Source organism: Oreochromis niloticus, linkage group LG14 (assembly GCF_001858045.2).
Source record: "Oreochromis niloticus isolate F11D_XX linkage group LG14, O_niloticus_UMD_NMBU, whole genome shotgun sequence".
NCBI lineage: Eukaryota > Metazoa > Chordata > Actinopteri > Cichliformes > Cichlidae > Oreochromis > Oreochromis niloticus.
The window spans coordinates 17974785-17999820 of NC_031979.2; the positions used below are offsets into that span (position 1 = coordinate 17974785).

A 25036-nucleotide genomic window follows, 5' to 3' on the forward strand; every position below is an offset into this window, starting at 1 on the left:
CCAGGTGGCTTTATGGAGTCCTTTTGTTTACACTTGTATATGAGACAGATAACATAGTGTTGAAATGTCAGAGAAAAAGTGCACTGATTCAAGTGTACGTTGCTGAGCCTCTACAGAGATATGTGTATACAACTTGAAATGACATATGCGCGCCGTCATTGTCTGCAGCTGGAGTGAATTCATTTGCCTCCTCGTCGTCTTAAATCTTACGTTAGCTGCAGCGGTGAAGAGGAGAGAGGAGGCAGCGGGGTCAGACTGGAGGCTCACAGGCTTTCCTCAGAGAGAGACCATTTTTAGTTGCTTCAGGTTTACTGATGTGTCAGAGACAAGACCACGGGAATAGATTTTCTCTCTCTTTTTTTCATCTTATATGTGGGCTGGAGACAAGACTGCTTTGGGCATGAGGCTGAGTTTAGCTCGAAGTGAGAGATGAAATCCACCTGCCTGCTGTTGAGGATAAGAGTAATGTTTCTTCTGATGGAGGAAGAGCAGGAGAACAGTTTCTGCTGCGTTTAGACTTTCGCTGGTACGTTTTTAAAATTAGACTCGATTTCAAAATAACATTTTTAATCGTTGCCTTGCAAACGTGTAAAACAAAACATAAAATCCTGTTGTAACTTATGAACCTAACAAGTCCACTGAAGACTTTGCGCTTGAGTGATTAGGAAGCCAAACCCACATAGGAAGGAAAGCTCATGTAATGAGTGCACTTGTTTGCTGAGCTGGTAAGTAATAACTTTTCAGCCGCGCCTGACATTTCATTAATTTTATTTCATCCTTTAATGTGTCCATTACTTTGTTTAATGATTCAATATGATGACATTCTCATCTGCTCGAGGTGATTTATGCCAGCTGCCGATGTGACATATAATAGGGTGCTTTGCTTTGCATTTACTTCAAAAATGCATCAAGAATTCTGGAAAATACACTTATTTATTTCCCAGCAGAGTGTAGTTGGAAGCATATTAGCTTAGCTTAAACAGAGGCGAGCAGCTAGCCTTTCTCTGTCCAACGTTTATATACGTTTATAAAATCTCCGTATCAGCACTTTTGTGTTTTTATGCACAGAAGCTTTTTAGGCACACCTGTTCAACTACTTGTTAAAGCAAATATCTAATCAGCCAATCACAAAGCAGGAACTCAGTGCATCTGGGCACGTAGACATAACCAAGACAACATGCTGAAGTTCAAACGCAGCATCAGAATAAGGAAGAAAGTTGATTTAATGGACTCTGAATGTTGTTGGTGCCAAGCGGGCTGCTCAGAGTATTTCAGAAACTGCTGATCTTCTGGGATTATCCAGCACAACCATCTCTGGGGTTTACACAGAATGGTCCGAAAAAGAGAGAAATATCCAGTGAGCAGCAGTTCTTATGATGGAAATGCCTTATTGATATCTGAAGGAGAATGGCCAGACTGCTTCGAGCTGGTAAAAGGCGACAGTAATTCAAATACAACCAAATTCTGCTGTGATATACAGATATCAGGGTCAAATTTTGGCATAAACAGCATGAAAGCATGGAGTTTTGCCATTATGCCTCGTATTAATGGTCAGGCTGGTGCTGGTGGTGTAATTATGCAGACGATATTTTCTAGGCACACTTTGGGCCTCTTAGATTTAACCATGCCTTTATTATAATGACTTTCGCATGCAGATGATGCATTACAGGGGTGAACAAACTAGAAAATGGTATAAAGACCTTTTCAAAAGACCATCTGGATGATCCGCCAACCTGTGAAACAAAACTTGACCATTTTTGACTGCAAACCAGTTTGTTTGGAAGGGGGAAAAAGGCATTGCACAACAACACAAAAACCTTCAGCCTGACTGTGAATGATGGTGGAGTGCATCAGTCTGGAGCTGCTTTGCTACCTCGGGGTTTGGACTTGCAATCATCATCAGGGAACAATGAACTGAAAATTGCATGAAGAAATTTTACAGGGGAATTTCAGGGCAGCAGTCCATGGCTTGAAGTTTAGAAGGGGCGTACTCATGAGCCAAGACAATAAGCCTAAGGATACATGTGTATCCACAACAGAATGACTGAAAGGAAAGAATTTGATATTTTCATATTCATGCTTTTTTGAATTGCCAAGCCACCACTTCAGTGAGAACAGATTGTGAGCTGAAGCCTAAAGTGATTTACTGTAGTGTCATAGACTGACTTTGTTATGTCTGTCTGGTCGGCTGGAAAATATATTCAGAGGGGATTTTTTTTTCTCTTCTCCTGCATTTTTTTTTCTTGTGGATACTTAAAACTTTGCTACTTCTGAGGGACTGTGGTGCTACTTTGATGTAGGAGCTCGGAGTCGGCGAAGATATGGCGTACACGGCCCCGAGTCAAGTTTTTTTCCTCAATCCGAGCTTTGAGCTTCATGTTTGCTCAGATATGAAGCAGTGTTTCAGCAACGGATAAGAGGACTGACTTCTATGTGCCACTGGAATTCGTTATAATCCTCTATCGCTCAGGCTGGTTCCCCTTCAGAGTCATACATTATTCAGTGGCATACAATGTTTCATTCTGAAGCCACAATCAACCAAACTCAGTGGTTTGGAGGAGAAATCATAAACAGCCACAGACATTAATGGTCATACGTATAGAAAACTGTCAAAATGAGATCACAGGCTATGATTGCTGAGCAGTTTTTCTTAAATATAAGTCTTTTTTTTTTTTTTTTTTTTAGTTTGTGCATCCTTGCATTCGTAAGTCATGACTGTGGTTTGATTTTTCACATCTTTGGAACACGATCTGTGATTAGAAAGTCACGCCACATTTGACACAATCAAAACGCACAAACACACACATACAAATACCACATACAACATACCAGTCCCCACACAGAGCAAACATGTAATACCCAGCGATCAGAAAATTAGTGCGTTTACACTTGTTGGTTTGCTCTGATTGCAGAGTGATCCACTGTGACTGTCGAGTGCTTACTTAAATATTTGTGTCCGTGTGTACTTCTGTCTCCTGTGTGTTCACAGGAAAAGTTACTTACTCGTACGTGCTCTTCTAGTCAAGCCTGGATGAAACATTTAAACGAAGGCATTCAGACAAAAAATACTTCAAAGATATAACCGATTTGTTTTCCTTATCTTTAATTTGGCACCTTTGTTATCAGGTTACTGATTGATTTTGTTTTGTTATCTCATGACATCGTCGATGCTGAGGCCACATTGATGCCTAACTGTAATAACTTTTCAGAAGTGGCTACGTGCACCAAAATGTGTGTGTTTATTCTGCTGGATGGAGTCATTTGAAAACAATCCAATAAATTGCAAATTGTGAAACAGCTACAGTATTTTACCACGGGATTCCTGACATTTCATTCTTTTATTATGTGGAAGTGGAATTTTGAAAACCTTAAAAACGTCAGAGTTTTTTAAGTTTCATGTCACATTGGTTGTGTGAGATGAGCTTCACTTGTACCCAAGGACTGTCCAACCACCGCCCTTCCAATTAGTTGATGACTGGTTAGCTATAGGCCGCCTGGCTGTTTAACCAGATGTGACAGATGCGTGAGGACTCCATCAGGTGATGTGATTTCTATGGTCAAATGTATGATTGAATACTAAGATCATGCAAAAAAAAAAAAGGCAATGCATGCTTTTATTTTCTTTTTGTTTGTTTTTTGCTAGATTTGAAACAGTACTGCATTAATCTCGCCTAAGATGCATGTATACAGTATGTACAATATGACATTGGAGGCATTGGTGTGTGTTTTCCATTTTCCAGCTAATCCTCCTGATGCACCTGACTGAGATTAGTCAGTGAGTTAATGTGATAGCTTTTGTACAGCATGGAATTACACTGACACTCAGTAACCCTCAGTATTAGTGCAAATGCCATGTAATTAGTGCACGTGCTCTTAAATGGGATGACTACAATACTAAATCCACACTGATGCCTATTGTGTCTGAATTCATATGTTTTCATATATTTATTTTCATTTAATACAATGTTAAAGGTAAAGTGCCTCATTCTCAGATTTCTGCTGAGTTTTGTCCCTTTTCCAAATCCTGGAAATGGTGACATATCTAGTCTGGCTTTACCTAAACAGCACATCCTTCTAGAGTTTTATTTTCTGGATGTATTTGAAAAGGTGCTTGATTTTATACACCTGTGGCAGTGGGACTGAAAACACCCTAATTTAAAGGTTAAGAGTTGAGGTGAGCTCAGCAAATTGAGATATGAATTTTCCATTCACAACCAGTGTTGGTCAAGTTACTTGAAAAAAGTAATCAGTAACTAATTACTGATTACTTCCCCAAAAAAGTAATCCCGTTACTTTACTGATTACTTATTTTCAAAAGTAATTAATTACTTAGTTAGTTACTTATTAAAAACACGATTTACAACCTGAATAGATAAAGCAATAGATCTTTCAGCCCAATTCTACTTTTTCTGCATAATCCATCATACAAAATGTAATCAAATGGAAACGTCTCTTTTTAAAACTTTAAACTTTAAATCTTTTAACTTTATGCATCAAGCAAAAATTTAATTATATGCAACATTCTCTGACTGGAAGAAATTTGTTTAACATTTAAACCTATTTTCTGCACATTCTAGCATATAAAATAAAATATTTTTTTGTGTTTACACTCACTCTTTCAAATAGATGCAAGTAAAACACAGCAGAAAATAAATAAAATCAAAGACTAGCGGTCCTGTTGCTCTATTTTCACCTGTAAAGCAGGAGTGGGTTAGGCGGAGGTTTACCCTGGTGCAGGTGTGCCGCGGCGGTCAGTGGAAGAATCCGCGAGTTTCTCTGTGAGTTTCACATTACGTCGTAGCGCACTCGGTGCTTGCTTGGAAGTTTATGGGTTTTTTTCGCTGTAAAAAGAAGTTTTCTTCCCACGCACAACAGACGCTAATGTTTTTGTCACTTTTTATGGAATCAAACTCAAAATAAGGTCAGTACTTCCACGCTTTAAACGCTGTATGCTCATACTCTCTCCCGCACTCGATATATTGGCCGTTTATCAATGCCCAAGTACGCGAGTACGTACTCGCGTTCTCGGTGAGTACGTACCTGCCGAGAACGCGAGCACGGACTCGTCGGCCGTTTCTCAATTCTCAAGTACGCGAGCACGGACTCGTGATTTGTACAGTCGGAACACCAGCGTACGTGATGATGTCACAGGTCCGGAGTTTTTACTGCCGTCCCCTCCTAATGTAACTGTGAGTGACATGTTATGAAGCTTAACTTTAATCACAGCCAAACCGATTTACTCAGGAACAAATAAAACACTGAAATAAACCAAACATTAACATTTAGAAGTGATCTACGTGACTTATATATCATTTTTAACCTCAGTAGTGAAACCTCTATTAATAAAAATAGTGTACATGTACATACGTGTACATACCTTAATAAAAACAAGCAGGTGAGATGTTAGAACGCTTTTATTTCTATTCTAGTGGACACTCAATACTATAGACAGCTGCTGGGGTTTCTTTAACCTGAGTAGTGAGAAGTCCGCGAGCGGGGGGGACGATGTGCCGGAGTCCGCTGTTGAGTTTTGGACGAAATGCATTCTGGGATACATAGCTGTCCCAAGTCTACATCGATGCATGCTCGATAAAATGGGCGGATCGAGAACACATCCGGGACTTTTTCGCGTTCTCGGCGTGATGCGTACTTCGAATTGGAACAGTACTTGGTCTCCGACTGATGACGTATCACGAGTACACGAGAACGCAAGTACGCACAAGTACGCATATTGATAAACGCCCATTATCCATTGTTGATCTGCAGACAGCTGTTGTCACGAACGTCGCACTCGCTTACGTCACTGTCATGAGACATTCTCGCAAAAAATCACGGTTTTAGTAAACCAGTAACGCAGCGTTCCTACGTGAAAGTAACGGTAAACTAATTACCGTTTTTGCAATAGTAATCCCTTACATTACTCGTTACTTGAAGAAAGTAATCAGCTTACAGTAGCGCGTTACTGCCCATCTCTGTTCACAACTAGTCATTTATTGTTAACATAAATACTCCATTACAGCAAAGGGAAATAACATTTCAAGACCCTTGACATTTCTAAAATATGGCTAACAGAGGACAAAACAGTACGTTTAATACCACGCTCAATAAGTTAAACAAGGTGTGTGCTTCTTACAGCGAGATTCTACTGCAAAGCTAATATGAACCAGCACACCTATCCTAAAATTTGAAGGCTCAAATCTGCAAAACGATTAAGGTGATCACCACCCATTAGCTAGTCAGACTAGGAAGAGACAACAAAAACAAGCATATACACACAGAGCATCTTCTGTAGCATGACATTTGCTCACCCATTTCTTATGTGTGCAGGAAAAAGTGCCCTAAAGACACACATTCACAGGACTTGCAACCACAGTCACTGTCCTATTTTCCATAAGTAACTGGGGCACCTACATCTGAGTGTGTGAGGGCCAAATAAGGAAGTTAAGTGGGAGAGGGCAGAAATAGTAGAGTTAAGGACTTTACTAATCGAATGTCGCACACTGTGTTGCTAGCTAAAGGTCCAGCTGCTGTATTTCACAGGGAGAGAGAAGAGTGCGAGCTAACTTCACTCAGAGATGAAGAAAGATGTAGAAAAACAGGACAGGTTAGATTAAAAGGTAAAGACTGCTCAGTGACACTCAATAAACTGCAGATATAACACTTACATGTGATGTCATAATGTTACTCACTTATTTGATTTGTATATGATGGGTTTTGATAAATTATGTATTTTCATTTTGTGAAACATCCTGCAAAACAAACTAAGCTATGCTAACTTTGTTATTCAAATGTTGCATAAAAATACTGGGTAGGTTTGTCCAGGATGAATTTACAGTAAAGCTCTGTGTTGGACCGATGCACAGTGGCTGTAGTGTTCATGGTCAGATTTAGGCTACACCAAGTGTAGCAGAGATGAATTTGCATTTAAGCTGATGTTGCTTAGATTCATTCACTGAATTCCAGCTTTATATTGTCTAGTGTAAAGACAGTATAAACAGTATAAAAGTATAGCATCAGTGTAGGGGATGGACATCAGCCAGGATAGCTGTGAATGAATACTCTTTGACTGCAGAGGTCCTACATAACAGATTTAAGCTACATACATTAATTAGAATTAGAATTTATACTTTAATAATTTTTCTATTCTCATGTATTCTCAGAGCCTGTGCTTTTTCACTTTTACTTGAGTAAAAAAGTTGCTACAGGTATCTGTACTTCTACTTTTTCAATTTTTCAAATGCAAATAAACAGACTGCATTTGGCAAAAAGGATGCTCCTAGCTCAAAATGTGCACCAGTACTGAATAACCAATGATATGGAAATAGTATTTTACCTCAGACACACAGCTGGATGCTGCTCTGGGTCAATCAACTCTCTGAAATGGTTTCTCTGCCTCCTCAGATGTGTTCCCAACTCTGCCAACAAGAGCTCAAACTGCCCGCTGACACCCTGAAATATGTATGAAAGCGATCGTGATACACCTTCCACTCCTGGATCAACTCCTGAGGTAGTCTGCATGAAAGATGGACATAGCTTTTGAGTCTGCAAGGTTCCTCAAATCTGCATTCTTTTTAGTGGCCACCAGGCGGTGATACCTATGGTTCCAAAAATAGTTCAGGTCCCACAGAAATCAATGGGCTATTATATATTAAGATTTTGAAAACGCATGACCGCAAATGTTGTCTGCCAATTTTACATGTGTAACAGTCATGGTGACAGAGTGGGATCAAGGGGTCCCAGCCTACAAAGGCCTACAAACTATTTCATGACTATCTACCTACCACTAGATCTATCCGGCACTATTTCAAGTTTTATTACAACTTGGCAAGTACTTGTAAGCAAACATGATAAACTACAGGCAACCATGGCAATCTGCTAGCAATCAAAGCAATCACTCTAAGGTATTCAGTACAACACTGTCTTTGCAGCTGATTTTGCCCAGCAACAGCCAGCAACCTCCAGGAACCGCTACCAACTAGTCAGGGAAAAACACATTTTTCCCTAGCAACATGTAGTTGTGTCACACCCAATATGTGGACAATTCTTAAGCAATGTGCACATGATCTCCAGTCAGAAACCCCAGTATATAGAATATATATTTTATAGACCATTCTGCAGTATTTTTCCTTAACATGAATGAGAATTTTAATTTAAATGTGTAGGAAAAAATATGTCCGATGATTTTTTTTCACCTACCATTTCAAGTAAGAACATACTTGTTTGAGTGGTAACTTTAAAACAATTTAATATAAGAGTGAATTTGGTTTAGTAACACATTACAGAACTAATAAGTCTCAAATGATAATTCTGTGGTTTAACATCAAATAACATTAGACCTCAATGGCCACATTTGTTTCTATGAATTCTGTTAATATTACAGCACTGAGTGATGCCACCTGTGACAGTCAGCTTCCCACACTCGTTCACTCGGTCAAGAAGGAAAACTGTTTTTGAAATATTTTAATTTTAGAGCCATATTTTCTTTCCTTAAGTGGGAACTTTTACTTTTGGTATGGAGCTTCCAGTGCAGGTAAAAGGTCTGAAAATGGGAGATGAAGATAAAATAAAGTCAGCTGACAGGAAAAAAGAGTGCTGCAGAATTTAAGAGTTTTTGGACAAAATACAACGATAATTGAAAGTAAACGCGTGAAGGGCTGATTAGAAAGTCTCCTACCATCTGTTGCCAGTAACAACAGCAATCAGCTGGGTTAATAAAATAGATTGATAACTGTGTTTTGGAATGGCTCATTAACACACACACATAGACATGTAAATCCATGAAGATGGTCAACTTTTGCAAGTGCTCGGGGAATAGCCATGGATGCACAAAATCAATTCCCCTTCAGGCACTGACACACATGCGCACGTCAGAGCAACGTCACAGCTGCCACAGTGGATTTAGACCTCAGATTTGATCTGGTGCCCTGCACCTGCCCCCCACAAATTCACTGTAACGCTGTGTGTTGTAAGGCATTGCACTGTGATTGAAACTGTTGTGAGAGATCAATCAATGTCGACCCTGAAAAAGGATTTGCTCATAACCTTACAGACTTTTTGGTTCATTTACTTTTACACAAAATACATAAATCACAAAAACATAACACATAACTTGAAAACCAGCATGGAAAACATCATTTTCAGGCTCATGTGACCTATTATAGATTTATTATGTGAAAAGTGGGGCTGCACAAGGCTTTAAATATACAGCAGGTAAAATAAGTATTGAACACATCAACAAGTAAATATCTTTCTAAAGGTACTATTGACATGAAATTCTCACCAGATGTCGATAAGAACCCAACCAATTCAATCATGCACAGAAATCAAACCATAGATGTCCATGAATTATGTGTAATAATGAGAAAGGACACAGGGAAACAGCATTGAATGCATGAAGAAAGGGAGGAAAGTCGTGACACCAAATGAAAACTATCAGTATTTAGAAAGCAATCCTGCCACTTAGAGTTACGGACCACCTGTGGAGAGCTTCAGAAGACCTCCAACTGGCAGGTACCATTGTTTCAAAGAAAACACTAAGTGATGCACTAAACCACCTTGTCTGGTCAGATGACTAAACCAAAACTGAACTCCTTGGATGCCATAATAGACACCATGTTCTGAGGTCAAAAGGCACTGCATATCACCCCAAAAACACCATGACAACATCATGACGTGGGGCTTTTGTGGTGAAGAATGAATGAAAAAATGTGCCATCATCTACCAGGATGATAAAGATGAAATGAGGGTGGATGTTTCAGCAAGACAATGATCCCAAACACACAGCCAAGGAAACTCTCGGCTGGTTTCAGAGAAAGAAAATAAAGCTTATCTAATCAAATTTCAGGGGAGGAGGGCTGCCACCCCTTGCCCCCCTTCTGGATACGCTCCTGGTCTAAAAATAGCAAGGTGTACGTAATAAGGTGGCCGATGATTGCACAAGGAGACTGTTTCTATTATCAGTGCTAGATCAGAGTATGGTTATTCTTCAGTGGTTCTTTTGAAGGCCAGTTTTGATTAGTGATGCTGGTGATAAACATATGAAAAACATATAAACACACCACACATTTATATATAAAGTAAACCTACTGTATGAGACATTGTAGCTATAGCTGCTGCCTGAATGTTTTTTTTGTTGAAAATATATACACAGTTACAGCTGGAATTTTTCACTTTAAGTCTGCATGCACACATGCAAAGTGATCTATCCATAGCCACATACATGCACTGTAAGCATTAATAGGGGCAGATGCATAAAAGAAATAAACCAGCCATGTGGAGACTCAAATAAACAGACACACACACACACCGAGTGATTTGTTTTGACAGCACGAGTGTCCTGTGGGAGCAAACCATCATGCATCACCTCAAAAATAAACCTCACTCCAGGGTAGGAGACAAAGTGCATGGCATCACACACACACATTTAAATGCACATCCACACCAGCTCAGACTGGTGAGAAAACACACAGATACACTCAAAATCCACAGGACTGTAAAACGTGTGTGTGTGTGAGTATGAGAGAGTGACAGAACATAACATTTGTACAAAATGGTACAAAATGATTTCAGTTCTCAAACACCAAACTGTAATCCACATTACATAGTCAACATGATGCATCAGAAATATTGTGTAAAAATGTTGTTCAGTGCTATCGGCCCTGTTAGTATACACCTGGGATCAGACAGTTTTCAGCTTTATTTGAGCCTTGGGTGCTGACAGTCAGTCCAGGAAAAGTTCAAATGAATTAAAAACAAAAGCAAGATTTCAGAAAACAAACTAGGTCAGCTACTGTAGGCCAACAAGTTAGACCTTAACCTTATAGCTGTGGTATCTGAGTCTACACTCCAGTCGCCTTGATTTAAATTTCCTGAAATCTAATTATAGGACAGATAACCAGAACATTCATATATTATTTCCATTAAATAGTCTGATATTCTGAATATTTTAACTGCAGATTATGTTGCATTTACTTCATTTTTTAATACAGATTTTCTATAGGACAAAAGTAACAATGCACATGTATGTACATAGCATACTGATTTTATTCACAGAGTCAAGTGGACGTTACAGCTGCTGTTTGCCTCTAAAATTACCCTTGTTGAAGCAGCGAGCAGAAGTCCTGTTTTAAACACAACAGGAGTCTGTGCCCTCCAGAAGGCTGGCCAAATCAGCAGCAAAACATAAGGCACATCACCCCATGCTCTGTCATGGTGATGTTAATAAAATAAAATAAAATAATAAATAATAATATCTCTTTGCAGGATACAGCCATGCTGTGCTTGAGTGAGGCCTTTATCAGGACTTTCAGGGACCAGTGAATGCTAATAAAAAATAAGTCTAAAGAGCAGATTGCCTCTCTCAGATTCCCACCATAGACCCAAACGTTTGCTCCACATTTTATATGCACGTTAGACATTCTGTTCTGACACAGCTCTGAAGCATCTACGTGGATGAAAGTAGAAACTTTAACAATAACAGTGAATAGTTTATGGCAAGAAGTCAACCGTTTCTCACCATAGACGTATCTTTTCTTCCCTCGTAGCTCTGACCACAAAGGTTAAAAAATAATCACCCAACTGTAAATATGCCTCATCCACTGTTTGTTAGCATGTGGATGAATGCACGTATGCACACATGACACACGCCGACTCTCACACACAGACGCACAGATGTTGTTACAGCTGAAGAAGAGGACACTGACTAGAACCGGTTCCCAAATGTCACATGTCAAACAGGTCAGGGGTTTGTTTGTTGTTAAGCTCTATTTCAACTTGTGAATGCGCGCGGACGCACAAGGTCAGACTAACTGTTTATACATCTGTAAGAGTGGCCGGGTGTACGTGGCTGCGCGTCTTGAATTTAACGAGAGCTGACTGAGATCGATCAATTAATCTATGATCCAACGAAGAAAAAGAAAATGCCACATTTTACACTTTTAATTCACTTTCAGTGTGTGTTGGTAAAAATAATCCCATATTTAACATCAGAGTATCTTTGCAGTAAAATTGCATCTGTGAATAGTTTTATAAAGCCTTTTCCATCACCTCTGCTTAAGGGTAGTGGCTGCATTAGCCAAAAGTCAAGCTAAGTTGCATTGTGGGTAGTGTAATTAATACGTTTTCGTATAAATATGCAGGAAACATAAAGAGTGATCTCTTTGTACTTCTAATTGTCTTCATTATGATGATACTCTGTCCATCCTCTTCAGACAGATGGTATTGGTGACAAATGCTAAATGCTATTGTCAGTCTACAGTTTGCTACATTTGCTAATTAGAAATAAAATATTGTCATGAACTTTAACACTTAACATGCTAAGTAAGGCCTGTGGAGTCTAATACTGTGCAATGTGTGCCCATTGCACCATCTGACCTGGACTTGACTCCTGGATAGATTGTAGTGTCACCAGAATCCTCCAGTCCAGCAAACTGCAAAACTGTTGATATTATAGATGTTCTTACATCAAATGCATTTGATTAGCAGCAACTTGTTGCTAATTACTCTCTTAATTGCTATGGAAACAATAAGGGTATACGTTTTTTCACTGGACTTCATGGAGTCCATGAGTCTATTTCATAGGAGTGTATCATATTACATCCTTCCTTTCTTTCCCCAAGTCTGTTATGGCAATCAAATTAAAGCAGTGCTTCAAAATTATGTTCAGTTTATTAGATTATCCGAGATTTATTGCGCTCTCATAAACTCTCTGTCTGTTAAGGTTAGTTGTGGACAAAGACTAAGCACTCCAGAGGGAAAAGATAGGTAGCAAAAACCAATACTCACTCTCATTTATCACTGTTTTTGCTGTTTACCAACTCCTGTAGGAAAGATATGAAGCCACATCTGCTAAAAAATCAGCTGGTTGCTTACCTGGGATTTTTAGAGTACTTTTGCAAGCAGCAGCAGCCTGCTTCAGCTGAAAAATGGGAACAGTGCATATATATATGCACTGTTCCCATATATGATAATGTGAAAAAAAAATAAAAACCACTTACTCTCAAACTCTGGAAAAGTTTACACAATATCTCCTAAAAATGGGTAGAAATCCATTTTGTTTGCAGTTGTGTTTTTAAACTGCCTCATGTACGAGTCAAGTCGATGAAGATAATGCTTCATAAATACATACATGCACGTGTAAGAATAGTAGATCTGCAGGCAAAATAAATAATAAAAGGGAACACGTTTCGTATATGATCAGTATAGGTTACACACGTGCAACAAAAGGTATGTCGTTCTCTTTTATATAACTTAAAAAGAAAACAACTAAGTGAAGGTGAGGCCCATCTAAATCACCCTCATTAATACAGTGTATGCATGTAACAGTGAATCCCCAACTATGTAGTCTTACACAAACATGCAGCAGATGGTGCATCCCAGTTCTAATTAGCTGGGTGTTTGTAGTAATAATGGATTTCTCTCATAATTTATAAAGAATGATTAGATTATGGAGAAATCTGATTGGTTTAAATGAGTATCTAATGAGCGCATGGTAATGAGGTTACAGGATGTTCCAGGATGTAGTACTGAGAGCGTATCCTTAAATCACTCTCACCACACACGCAGAGTCATGTATACTTTGTTTCATCAGCTGTGTGTCTGTGTCCTGCTGCTTCCTTTGAACACCCTTGGATTGACTCCAAAACCACAAAACATAAAACATTGAATTAGATACAGTTACTCTCTGGAGTTTTAAAAGGGGGACATTGTGTATTAGTGTGATTTCAGCTGTGTCAAAAGAGCATTTTTCATCATTTTTCAAAACCACATTAGGTGTCCAAAGTGATGGATGATAGATATTAGAGAAGTGGTTTAACGTGTTGGAGGAGAGGCTCACATATTTCTTTCTACATATTTCTATCCATACCAAGGCACAAATGTTTAAACAACAATCAGAAATGTGCTAAAGTGGAAGATGTTAAGCTCAGTGAAAGTAGATCTGGGGGACCGTTTCTCTTGAAGTATGCACAGGCATGATGAACATCCATACATCAGCGCTGCATTTATGATTCAGCAGGTTTGACAGAAAAAGTGTAAAAACCACATCTACTTGATTTAATTGACTTTGGATGTGGGATGGTTGTCGTTGGCACCTCACAGTCTGAGCATTGTTGCTGAACACATCCACAGTGTACCCGTCTTCTGATGGTTTTATTACTTCACCAGCACGTTTGAGTCTGTGGCCTTCATCAAGGTCATCAATTAAAAACAACACTTTAAATAACGTATGGTTGAGTAGAAAAAAAAATCCTAATAGGAACAACCAGTCACATGTGTCCAGCATATCCACCAATCTACTCAAAATGTTTGATTGTGCAGGAAAAACATGGTAAAACACACAATTGTGTACATCTAATAAACTAATCCACCAATGGAGCGTAAGTGAGGATGGGCTGGGAATATGGCCCATATTAACTGAGCAGTGACCAATGTCCAACCTTGGTATGTTTAGTACTTAATCAGAAAGAGTATAAATTTCAGCCAACAAATCTGCAGCAACTGTGTGATGCTATCACGTCAACATGGACCAAACTCTCTGAGGAAGGTTTCCCGCATTGAATCAATGCAGAATTAAAAGCCAAAAGAGGCTGATGCATTAATGCAGCGGACATTCTATTTGTTGCAAGGCTTAGAATTATGGGGTGTTTTCAAGTAATCCTCTTTTTATATATACACAGACTGTGGTTAACAAAAAAAAACAATTGCTGTCCTATACATCTGTGAGATTAACAAGTATGTCACATACGGTTGACCACAGCCAGTAAAAAAAATGAATTAATGCATAATCTGAACACTAATGCATACAGTCCAGCAAAAATGCTCAAAAACACAGGAGGTGGATGTCTCTGAGGTGGTTACAAGCTCTTCCAGACACACACATGTAAATAGACACAGAAAAACATGCAGACCCACACAAAGAGGTAAGGTTCAAAGAGCCTTACATGGTTGCCTCTATGATCTTTTAATATGCATGGATCAGCACTAATCCTCGACTATCCTCATCCCGTTTCCACTCTGGTGACCCTGGTAGAACGTATCAGAGCAAGGCAGGATATGGGTATTATTGGGTCTTTGGGATAAATTCACCCAAGGTTTCTGTTTACTGGACATCAGGTCTTTTGTTCTCATTTGGCACTTTCATTTGGTTTCTTTTGAATATTCCACTGTGCTGTAATAAAACAGCAGGGTCTAAATAAGGGCCTTGGAGAAGAAAATTAGCATTATTCTGGAATGAGCGAATAGTGTTTAAATTTCTTAATATCCTTCAAAGAAAAAAAAATCAAGAAAAGAGGAGAAAGACTAAGTGAGTGATGTGCAATTAACCAAGAGGTAACTGTGGTATGTGATGGATGAGAGAAAGATGGAGGGAGGGAGCAGATGAAAGAAGAAAACAGGTGAGAGGGCTTTAGTGATTCACTATTAAGGACTATGTCCTTTTGGCTTAAAGTGAAGCAATGAAAACATTGCAAAGATACAAATATACCCCCGTGCTGGTTGGCAGTGTGGACACACCCTTTTAGCCATGTGATACTTAGTTACTTGGTATTGATCTGATGCTAAGTAAATACAAGGCCAGTGTTCTGAACACATTTCAGTGATCACCAAATCACTGTAATCTTTACTTTCCACAATAATTAGTTAATACAAAAGAAACACAACTTTCAGCTTTTCGTGTATTTAGAAACTGAGTTTTTTGGAGACCTGGAATGTGTCTCTAAAGCACTTTGGGTCAACTTATGTTGTTTAAATGTGTTACAGCCTTTAAACAAAACACAAACAGGTTCAGACGTTTTTCATATTTGAGGTATATTTTTTTCATTTCCAAAAACATTATTTATTTATCACAATATGCTGATACTGCACTTGGAGGATAGAAAGAAAGTATAGATCATGTCACGTTAATATCAATACCAGCATTGAAATTGATACTATTGATACTTGGATGGATCCGCCCACCTCAGGCATCTGACAGTTTATTGGCTGACAAAAACATCGAGAAAGACGAAGGTCAGTCGTCGTCATCAGCATGCTGCCAACCAACAGATATTACAGTGAAGGTCACAGGACAAAGCAGCTGCTGATTTTAAATCATAAATCTTTTTTTAGTATTTTGTTTTGTATACAAAAGATGGATTTATAGGTGAAGCCAGTGAGAGAGTGCCTCATACCTTTCATTTTTCAAGTTGTTTCCCATTTTATTTTTGCTATCTTTAGTTCTCGTGTCTTCTGTTAGTTTTCCTTTGTCTGCGTTTAAGCTGCCACATCTGTTCCCACTTCCTATACATGAGCCTCCTGTCTTTCACCTGCCACTCAGCGTCCCAGCATTTCCCAAAAGTCTTGTTAATATGTAGTGTATGAACCTTTGGACTGTTTGTGGGTTTTGCTTTTTGCCTCTCCCTTGTTGGCTTTGTTTATCTTATTTACTTGTGCATGACCACTGCCTCTCTGGATTAAGGATATGGATTTTGGATTTAACGTTGTCTCTGGGGTTATGTGTTTGGGTCTTCCTCCTCTTTGAATTGGTGCACTACATTCTCACCGCAATCTGGTAATCAAAAATTGAAGAAAAGCTATTGAAGGGAGGAAAAAAAACACACAGCCTATCTCTGCATTTTGGGTTTCCTGAGAGTAAAATCAGAAGTAAAGATGGCCATTAGGCACTGCTGCAGATGTTCAATAACAAGAAAAATTGTTATAAGAGGCCTGATTAAATTTTACTAGTAAAGTCTAAATATTGATGTAGGAAATAAAGGGGTTGGATTATGAACCAGTTCTCTTACAGGGTTATGATTTAATATTTGTCAGCATGTGACTCTGGGCTTTGGCAGCAACACTACAGTTTAAATTTGGAAAGATAAAATCTTTGTGTTCAATTATTATTATTTTTTATCTCCATTATAGTTTAAAGCCTGAGCACTCTACAGCACATTCTCACCACACATTCTTCTTTTATGAAATTTAACTGTGAGAAAAAGTGTACGCAGTGGCAAGTCTGCAGTCTTTTGGGGCCACCATGTTTATTTCCAGACCAACCTGACCTGCTAGCTATGCTATATAGTGTCCCGATGCCACCAGGCTGCTCTGCCAGACAGTTTAAAAGGTATAGCAAAGAACTTTTTTTGGTTATTTAATAGGGAAAATAATGTAAATATGCATTAAGTCTGAAGTTCATTTGAACCTTGACAACATGCTGTGTGACAGTTTAAGGCAGAAAGAGAAGGCTTACAATCAGGGCTAACTTTTTTGTATCCAATTTCTGCATAAAATACAAAAACATGAAATTGTTTTAACAGCAACATTGTAACAATTACAGCTTGGAAATTGAAGATTCCATTAAAGTAATATTTTAGTAATGGATAAGACAAGCTAAATTAAAAAAAAAAAAATTCTCAGACTACAAAAAGGCTAAGCATGATGCTTTTGAACACAAATCACAGTTTTTAAGGAGTACAGTTTATGCTCAACCTTTTCTTAGAGGTCAGTCAATTCTGTTCTATTTTTTCTGCCATCATTTTTCCCACAGAAATTCTCCCAAGAGGTCAAGCAGAGCACACCATATGGTCCTCAATGGAGATAAGACACCCAGAGAATCAGAGAGCAGAGGATCTCCTCTACAGATCCACCCATGAATAATAACTACATAATTCATTCAGATGCACATACCCTCACCCCACAACAACAGAATTCCCTGTTGAACTGCTAATACTATCAGCACCTCTATAACTCCTACTTAATTGAGCTAATACGACTGGCACAGTGTGAAAATAACCTGACCTTTGTTCACTCATTCTTACCTACATTGTTTGTGTGTGATTTCCATTAGCACCTGCACGACGTTATGCCGAAGACCACATTCACCCACCTGATCATGAAGATGATCTGCGTGAAATATTCAAACCTCCCAGAGCCAATTAGGGTAATGGGGGTGTATTTGCATATTTAGACGGAAGGGGGAAAGATAAAGGGAGAAGGAACAGATGAAGGGCTGGAGGGATGGAGGAATGAGGAAGAAAAGATAAAAAGAAAGAAAAACATCATTGGAAGGTTCATAAAAATCTTTGCAGGCTTCTGGCTGTGTCTGTTCATTGACTGTTACAACCAAAGCTGTCATCACATTACCAACGGCACTGCAATATCTGAGAGGATTAATACAGAAAAATACACAAAATACACAAAAATAACTTTTAAAAAAGACTGGTTTGTTAAATGCAATTGATATTATTTAATGTATTGAATGAAGGCTGGAAAAATTTGGCAGATTGAACAGTTTGATCTGTTTCATGACCTTTTATCAAGGTTATAGGCTTGCTTCTTGATTTTACACAAACATCAGTGGTTTTCTGTTTAAACTAAGTTACATTACTTGATATATCTTAGTCAACAATTTAGTCAGACGAGTTATACATAAGATAAAAGTAAACTTAAACTCCTAGTTAGTGAGAGACTATGCATTCTTTGAGCATCATAGCAAGCAGACAGTTTGTTGAGTTGAAGAACATAAGATACACAGAAGTTAGAGAATTAAAACCTTCAGGTACTTTTAGAAAAAGAAGTAAAATACTTTTATTTTGAAGACATTGCAATTATTCAGCAAAGAGATGATTTCAAATGAAATGACCTTTGCAGCACATGTATGATCCTTCAAACTGCTTTCATCATGTTATTGATTGTATTGGTTCTGCGCTGGAGACATTTCAACAGGAACAGCCTTTATCTGGTTCAATGAAACGGCCCTGCTATTGAGCGCATAGGCTCTCTGTTACATTGTCAGAACAAACTGAGACGTTTAAGCCGAACTGAACCGTCATTAAAGGTGAAATATGTAACGCTTGTCAGCTTCTTTTTTTTGAAACACAACTTTAAGGTGGAGAGATAAAATGTCTTGATGTATGCTCAATCATCCAGGTAAGTAAAGGGAAAGCCCATCTCTGAATCGAGGAGGGGGCCTAAGGATACATCTTTCACCATCTTACAATGCTGTGTGAGTGACAAAACATTTCTCCTATCGTTTTCAGTGGGAGAAATGTTTTGTCAAATCGGACATAAATCCCAAATAAATAAATCGGACATAAATTTTGTCAAATTTTGTCCGATTTTGTCAAATCGGACATAAATCCCAAATCGGACATAAATGGACATCCATTTATGTCCGATTTGGGATTTAAGGTGGAGAATGAATGGTGATAGGGAGCTTCAATAGTAACAAGACAAATTTATTAAGACATTACTTTTCGATTGTTTGTCTTCTGATTTAGAGATAAACACATCCACATGTCTGCACAAGCCTGCAGCAAGGTGTCACACTGCCTAATGCTGTGATTGCTACTGAAGTGCAAGCTCAAAATACTAAAGGCCTATAAAATAAATAAATATATGAAATATGAAATCAGTGTGTCAGTGCTTTAAACTTGCATCCCTTCCAGCAGCCAGCAGGAGGCGACCTCTCTGGCAGCACAAAGATTTTGAATTAGTGTTTTTCAATACAGCGCTGTTTTCATTTTGTTAAAAAGGTAACAAATGGCTTGTGTTGCTACCAGAGTTGCGGGTCTTAGTGAGATCTACCTCTTACTTATCATTTCCACTATCAAAAAACCAAGATAGTGGCAGGCAAAATGCTAAAGGCTCCAAAATAGCAGGTAACAAAGCCCGTGGCTCACGGTGGCTACCATCCTCTTATACAGCCTGAGAGAGTTGGCAGTGATGTCACCTGGTCTCTGCATATTTAATCATATTATATAGTCTGTAACCTGCAAACAAGGAGCACAGAAAAATAAGAATGAAAAGCAACAGGAAAATGCAGACACAGCGCACCACACACAACATAACAATGATTGAAAGTGATTACTCTTAACAGCCTATAAACTGACTGTTCCCATGGCTGGCTACTGCTTCTCATCATTCGATATAATAATAAAAATAACGATAAAGTCTACTTTGTTACGATTATTATTTATGCTAATATGATTTTAGTTTTTAATTTTCAACAAAGTCACACACAGACACCGTCTCACACTCATTAGCATGCCATCGCACGCATTCACAGTAACAGGCGCAGGCTTTGTTCCTTATTAAAGATACTTGGTGTTTTTTATTTACATCATATAAGACAGAAGATGTGCCCTTAATGTCAGTCAGAAACCAACAGTTGTCATCATGCCCCTTCCATATACAGTACACCTAATTCCAACAGCAGGGTCAAACGGGGTTCATTTCCAGGGTCAGTTTTGCTATGTTTACAACATCAAACACCAAAGTACAAAAGCCTCTGCAGACTTTTGAATGTGATTATAAATCGCTGGGTCTCAAATGAAATGATTAATTAGTGCTAAATTAACCTATGGAAGCTACTATTTCTCAAAGGTTGGAGCTGAACATAGAAATACACATCTTTTGGCGGACCCAGGCATCAACCCTCATTTGTTTCTGCTGTTAAAACTAGACTGTTAAAACAAATAAAGTCCAGTTTCCCATCATCTTTGACCCTTTGTACTGTATGTCAGTGGGGGTGAAGCTGAACTTGGCAACAAAACAATTTATAACAATGTCCTGCAAAAAACATAGCAACTTTATTCTTCAGTAAAAATGATATTTTCATGCTATTTCAGTTAAAGAAAATGCTTCATGAATGCATCATCAAACAAAATCATTTAATAAAGTAAAACACAGAATGAAAAAGTAACAAAAGTGTCTATATATTTTTTTAAGTTCTTGAAAAAAAAAGAAGACATTACCGAGTGCGTGAAGGTTTTGTGGGACAGTGGTGCGTCGAGAAAACCAGCCTGCCTTTAGATGGATGAAACATACTGACAGAAAGTATAAAGCTGAAATAAAGAAATAAGGACAACAAAGCAGAGATTTTTGTTTTGCTACAACTCACAATTCACTTTGGAATTATACCAAAAGGAACCTGCAAAGTAATCGTAATACAATTTCAGGTTTGTTTGTTTTTTCCCATGTGGAATACATTAAATAGTCGAAATTGTACAGATTTTGCTAATAACTGGTGTTTGTATTATCTCCTATTGTTTGACCCACACACACACAAAGTCACACAATCAGGCACGCAGACAACAGCTGGAGAAGTCGTGGATGTATTTGGCTTTGTCTCACTGGACGCTGGACCCTCACACACTTACTTAACAATATTTGTTCATGTTCATTATTTGAGACAATTTATACACTATAGCTCAGTTGTATTGCCATTGTTACCTGAAAGTACGCCTGTGTGTGAGTAAGTCACCGACTTGCACTCGAGTGCAGTGGTGTAACACTGTAAAGAATCAATACCTGCAACACCTGTGCATCTAAATAGACTTGTTAGATCAGGCCAAACATTTATTATTATGCCAAGAATCTACAGACTTGGAGATGTAAGGACTGGACACAAGTTGTGTGGGTGTAATGCTGGTGTAATGTCCTATTTTTAGCCTACCAGCAAAAATTTAGGCACTGCACTACATTTATGCTACAGTAGATTTATCAAGTATACATTAATTTGTCTATGCATTATCGCCAGGATGACAGCTGGGAAGTACTTGTACATTTGTATGCGAAAGTCTGCCCTGTAAAAACCTCCCCCCAGGCTCAGTAACACAGCTGTCAAATACACTTAACAAGGTTTCTGGGAGGGGTTATCTTACTGGTGGGTACAATGCAGTAGTTGAGTCCTTCCAAAAATGAAATTAATGCAAATATTGTCGATTATTTGCAGCAGTAACACAAAATTTTAGGTAGAATTTAAAGACACTTTGAAAATTGCGGTTTTATATAAAATCACCCTTCTGGTACCTCACAGAAAAGCTGTGAAATCTAACTTTATGGTCAATTAAAAAACAATAACCACCTTTTTACTTTCCCTGGCTTGAAAGACCGACTTCCCTTAACTCTGGAAGACCTGATGAACACCATTATGTCTGACGTACACGTTACTTTTCACTGATAGGCTTGACACAGTTTATGTAAAGAGAAATGCTAATCTTCTGAGCCACTGATAAATACTTACATAAGATGCATGTTTTGCTGATGTCTCAGATGGTTACTGCAGATTCTGGTTCTCTATACATCACACAAAATGAATGGACGGTCTGGGACAGATTTTTTTTTTTTTGCTCTGCTGCCGCAAAGTGTAATAAAATGTTTAGCAACCCCCTACGCAAAATAATCCACTGATTTAAGCTTAAAGTTGACTGATGACTCTAAGTGAAGATAAACTCTCTAAGCTTAAGATGGCAAAGCTGTCCCACTAAACAACGGCACCTAGTTTCATGTTAATAAAAAACTTTTTCGCTGTGTTGCAACTCGTAATATTTTTTAGGCAAAAAGCTATGCTGCCATGTTTTTGACTGATGTGTTTATTGTCTAGCCAACTGTTTGTTAATAGGAAATGTGGGTAAGATGGTGACACGTAAAAAAAAAAAAATTAAATAAAAATGTGCAAGCCTTCATTGCTTTCTAATGCTTCCTCCCATCTGAGACTCTGCTGACAGAATTTTATGGCAACAATGAACAGTTGGCAGTTTAAAAGGAAATCTGTGCTGTTTGCCCTTTTAACACCATTTCCATCAGTTTGGAACAACACACAGTTGTGCTGGTGAATGTCTAAGTTAGAGGGCAGAAAAGGTATTTGTTATTGAATTTTTTATATTAATGAGTTTCAATGTGTAACCATTGTTTTTCCTCCCTGCTACTACCGCAAGCCATCAAGATGTGGAAAGCAGGAATAAAACCTGGTGTTCTGGTGTGTCTAAATGCACATTTGGCACTTTTTTATTTGATCTTGTTGGGTTCAAGCAACAAGAATTTGGCAAGATGTAGTGAATTTGCGACATCTTATTCCTATTAAAATTACGAACTATAATCTGTGCTGGAGTAAACCAGTGACGAAACCATTCTTTTCTCTCGGAACAGATGTTATTATCAGTTTATTAAGTAAGTTAGATTTAAAGCAACATGAGCAATAATGTGATGTTGTCAAGCATGGAGAGGAAACGATGAGTACCGCTCATTCGAATTTAAATAACAAAGATCTTATGCATGTTTTTTGCTTGTTGGGGGCCATCCATTAGTAATAATTTCATTTAGGCTGTTATCTCTGTTCCCTTCATATCATAATAAAAACATTTCATTTAACATCAAATATATATCGATATAATGGAAACTATAACCCCATATATTTGTTTTCCCTTAATCAACCATTTAAACTGATATAAACATTTTTTTACTCAACTGTTTAAGAACACTGGCAGCACTGGTATAAAATAATACCCAAATCTGCCGAGGCTATCAAATATACAAAGACTATTCAACTTCAAACCTTCAGCTCCCACTGCATGATGATAGCTTATGACGACTGTCTCGGATGAATTCGCTTGACATCGCTTGATTTGCTTAAGCAAATTATACTCGGACTACTACGTAATCTGAAACCTGGTGGTTGCACCTGATAGGGCTAGTAGACAACTGCATACTGTATATTAAAAATTTAAAGCCGTTAAAATAGGTTATGTGTGTAAGTGTGAACTGTGTAAGATACGCATACTACGACTAAGTGTATAATTTGGCACAGTACTATATTATAAGTACTATTTAGTGTGTATTATTGGATCTGGACACAGTCGGGTGAATGCAAATTAAAATATCTGAATTCTTTGAGGAAGGCTTGATTTATCTTGCCAACCAATCATTACCATCCAAGAGTGAAATGTACAACAAATACAAAAGTGGCTTAAAACCATTGGCACATGTCATTCTTCCTTTCATGTCATTAACCATTTTTTAAAAAGTCATTAAACAACTTAAAACATGAGATAAATTGAGCGATCCTTATATTTTCTATTCAAATATTTCAGTTCAATTCATCTTATATCTGTCCAAATTTGAGCAATAAAGGCACTGAGCTGGGAATCATTTTCAGACCTACACATATAATATGCAATGAAATGGCTGGACTTGGGTTGGTTATAGTTTTCAGTAGGTTAGAAGCAGACAGACCTATAAAGTCAGCCTAATACTCGTGGTTTTGGCATTTGTCCTTAGATGACTGCTAAATTGTCTCCTTTGTGCCTCTCATTAATCACCCGCCACCACAACCAACTGCTCCTAGGTTGATGCTTTCTAATATAACAAGTAGCAGTTGTTAGACGTATGTTTGGTAAAGCATGACATTACATAGAGACAGCTGCAAGGGGAGGGAGGGGTTGCTGTGTTGTTATCATCCTTGTAAAAGTGGCCATGATGCACAGCAAACGTTTATGGCAATGTTGCCATCTTGCAAAAATTCACCCGACTTCATACTCAGCACCCAGTTTGTTAATGGGAAGTGGATTTGTTCAATTTGCGCAGTTCCATTTCTATTGAGTGCAATTCCGGTCATATGTTTGGTCTATCTCCAGGCTTTCTCCAAGCATTCCTGTGTTTAGACGCAGGTCAGAGAGAACCAGATTCCAGGTCTGGAGCTGAGGAATCCAGCTAGATCATGAAGGTTTATATTAAGGTTTCTCTTCTAATTGATTCCATCAGTACACTTCCCTGGGGGAGGGTCCTTGTGAGACTAGCGCAGTAGCTGTTCCTTAAGTCTTTTGAACCGTATCTCCTTTGCTCAGGAGAGACGAGGGCATGTTGTTCTTCGTCACTTATGATGAAAGCCTTTTCAAAGTTCCATTCATACAGGCCATCCCACAGGTCTGAATCAAAGTTTTTCTTAAATAATGCATTTGCATATCCAAAGATCTGTGTAATTGGTTTCCTGCACAAGTTCAAAATCCAGTCACTAACATAATAATTAACTGTGTAGCCTGGTCTGTGTATGGGCTCTACAAACTTGTTTCTCTTAGAAACATGGTCCCAATACTGTAGGAGACTTTCCTCATAGAGGCTGGAGGAGCGGAGCGAGAGCTGGTCAGTGAGGCGTGACTGTGGGATGTGCCCGCCTCCAGGAAGTAACATGTCCCTGGGATCTCTTTGGGAAAATTCTCTGGGAGGTCCAGCCTTGAACGAGGGACAAATGAAAAAGAGCGGTCGTCTTTCAACAGTCTGTTGA

General features: G+C 38.4%; 1 protein-coding gene and 1 long non-coding RNA gene across 2 annotated transcripts in view; one reads left to right on the forward strand and one right to left on the reverse strand.

The window, feature by feature from the left end:
* Window positions 1-6538: 6538 nt before the first annotated feature.
* Window positions 6539-18992, forward strand: LOC102079260 (uncharacterized). Its single transcript, XR_269831.3, has 3 exons — window positions 6539-6617; window positions 7402-7507; window positions 17522-18992. It is a non-coding gene; the product is annotated as an uncharacterized LOC102079260 (long non-coding RNA).
* Window positions 18993-20059: 1067 nt separating this feature from the next.
* Window positions 20060-25036, reverse strand: part of gucy1a2 (guanylate cyclase 1, soluble, alpha 2) — a 44720-nt gene continuing 39743 nt past the window's right edge. The window contains exon 10 of the mRNA XM_005474654.4: window positions 20060-25029. Within this exon, the coding sequence (XP_005474711.1) occupies window positions 24810-25029 (220 nt within the window). The 3' untranslated portion in view covers window positions 20060-24809. The remainder of the gene's footprint in view (window positions 25030-25036) is intronic.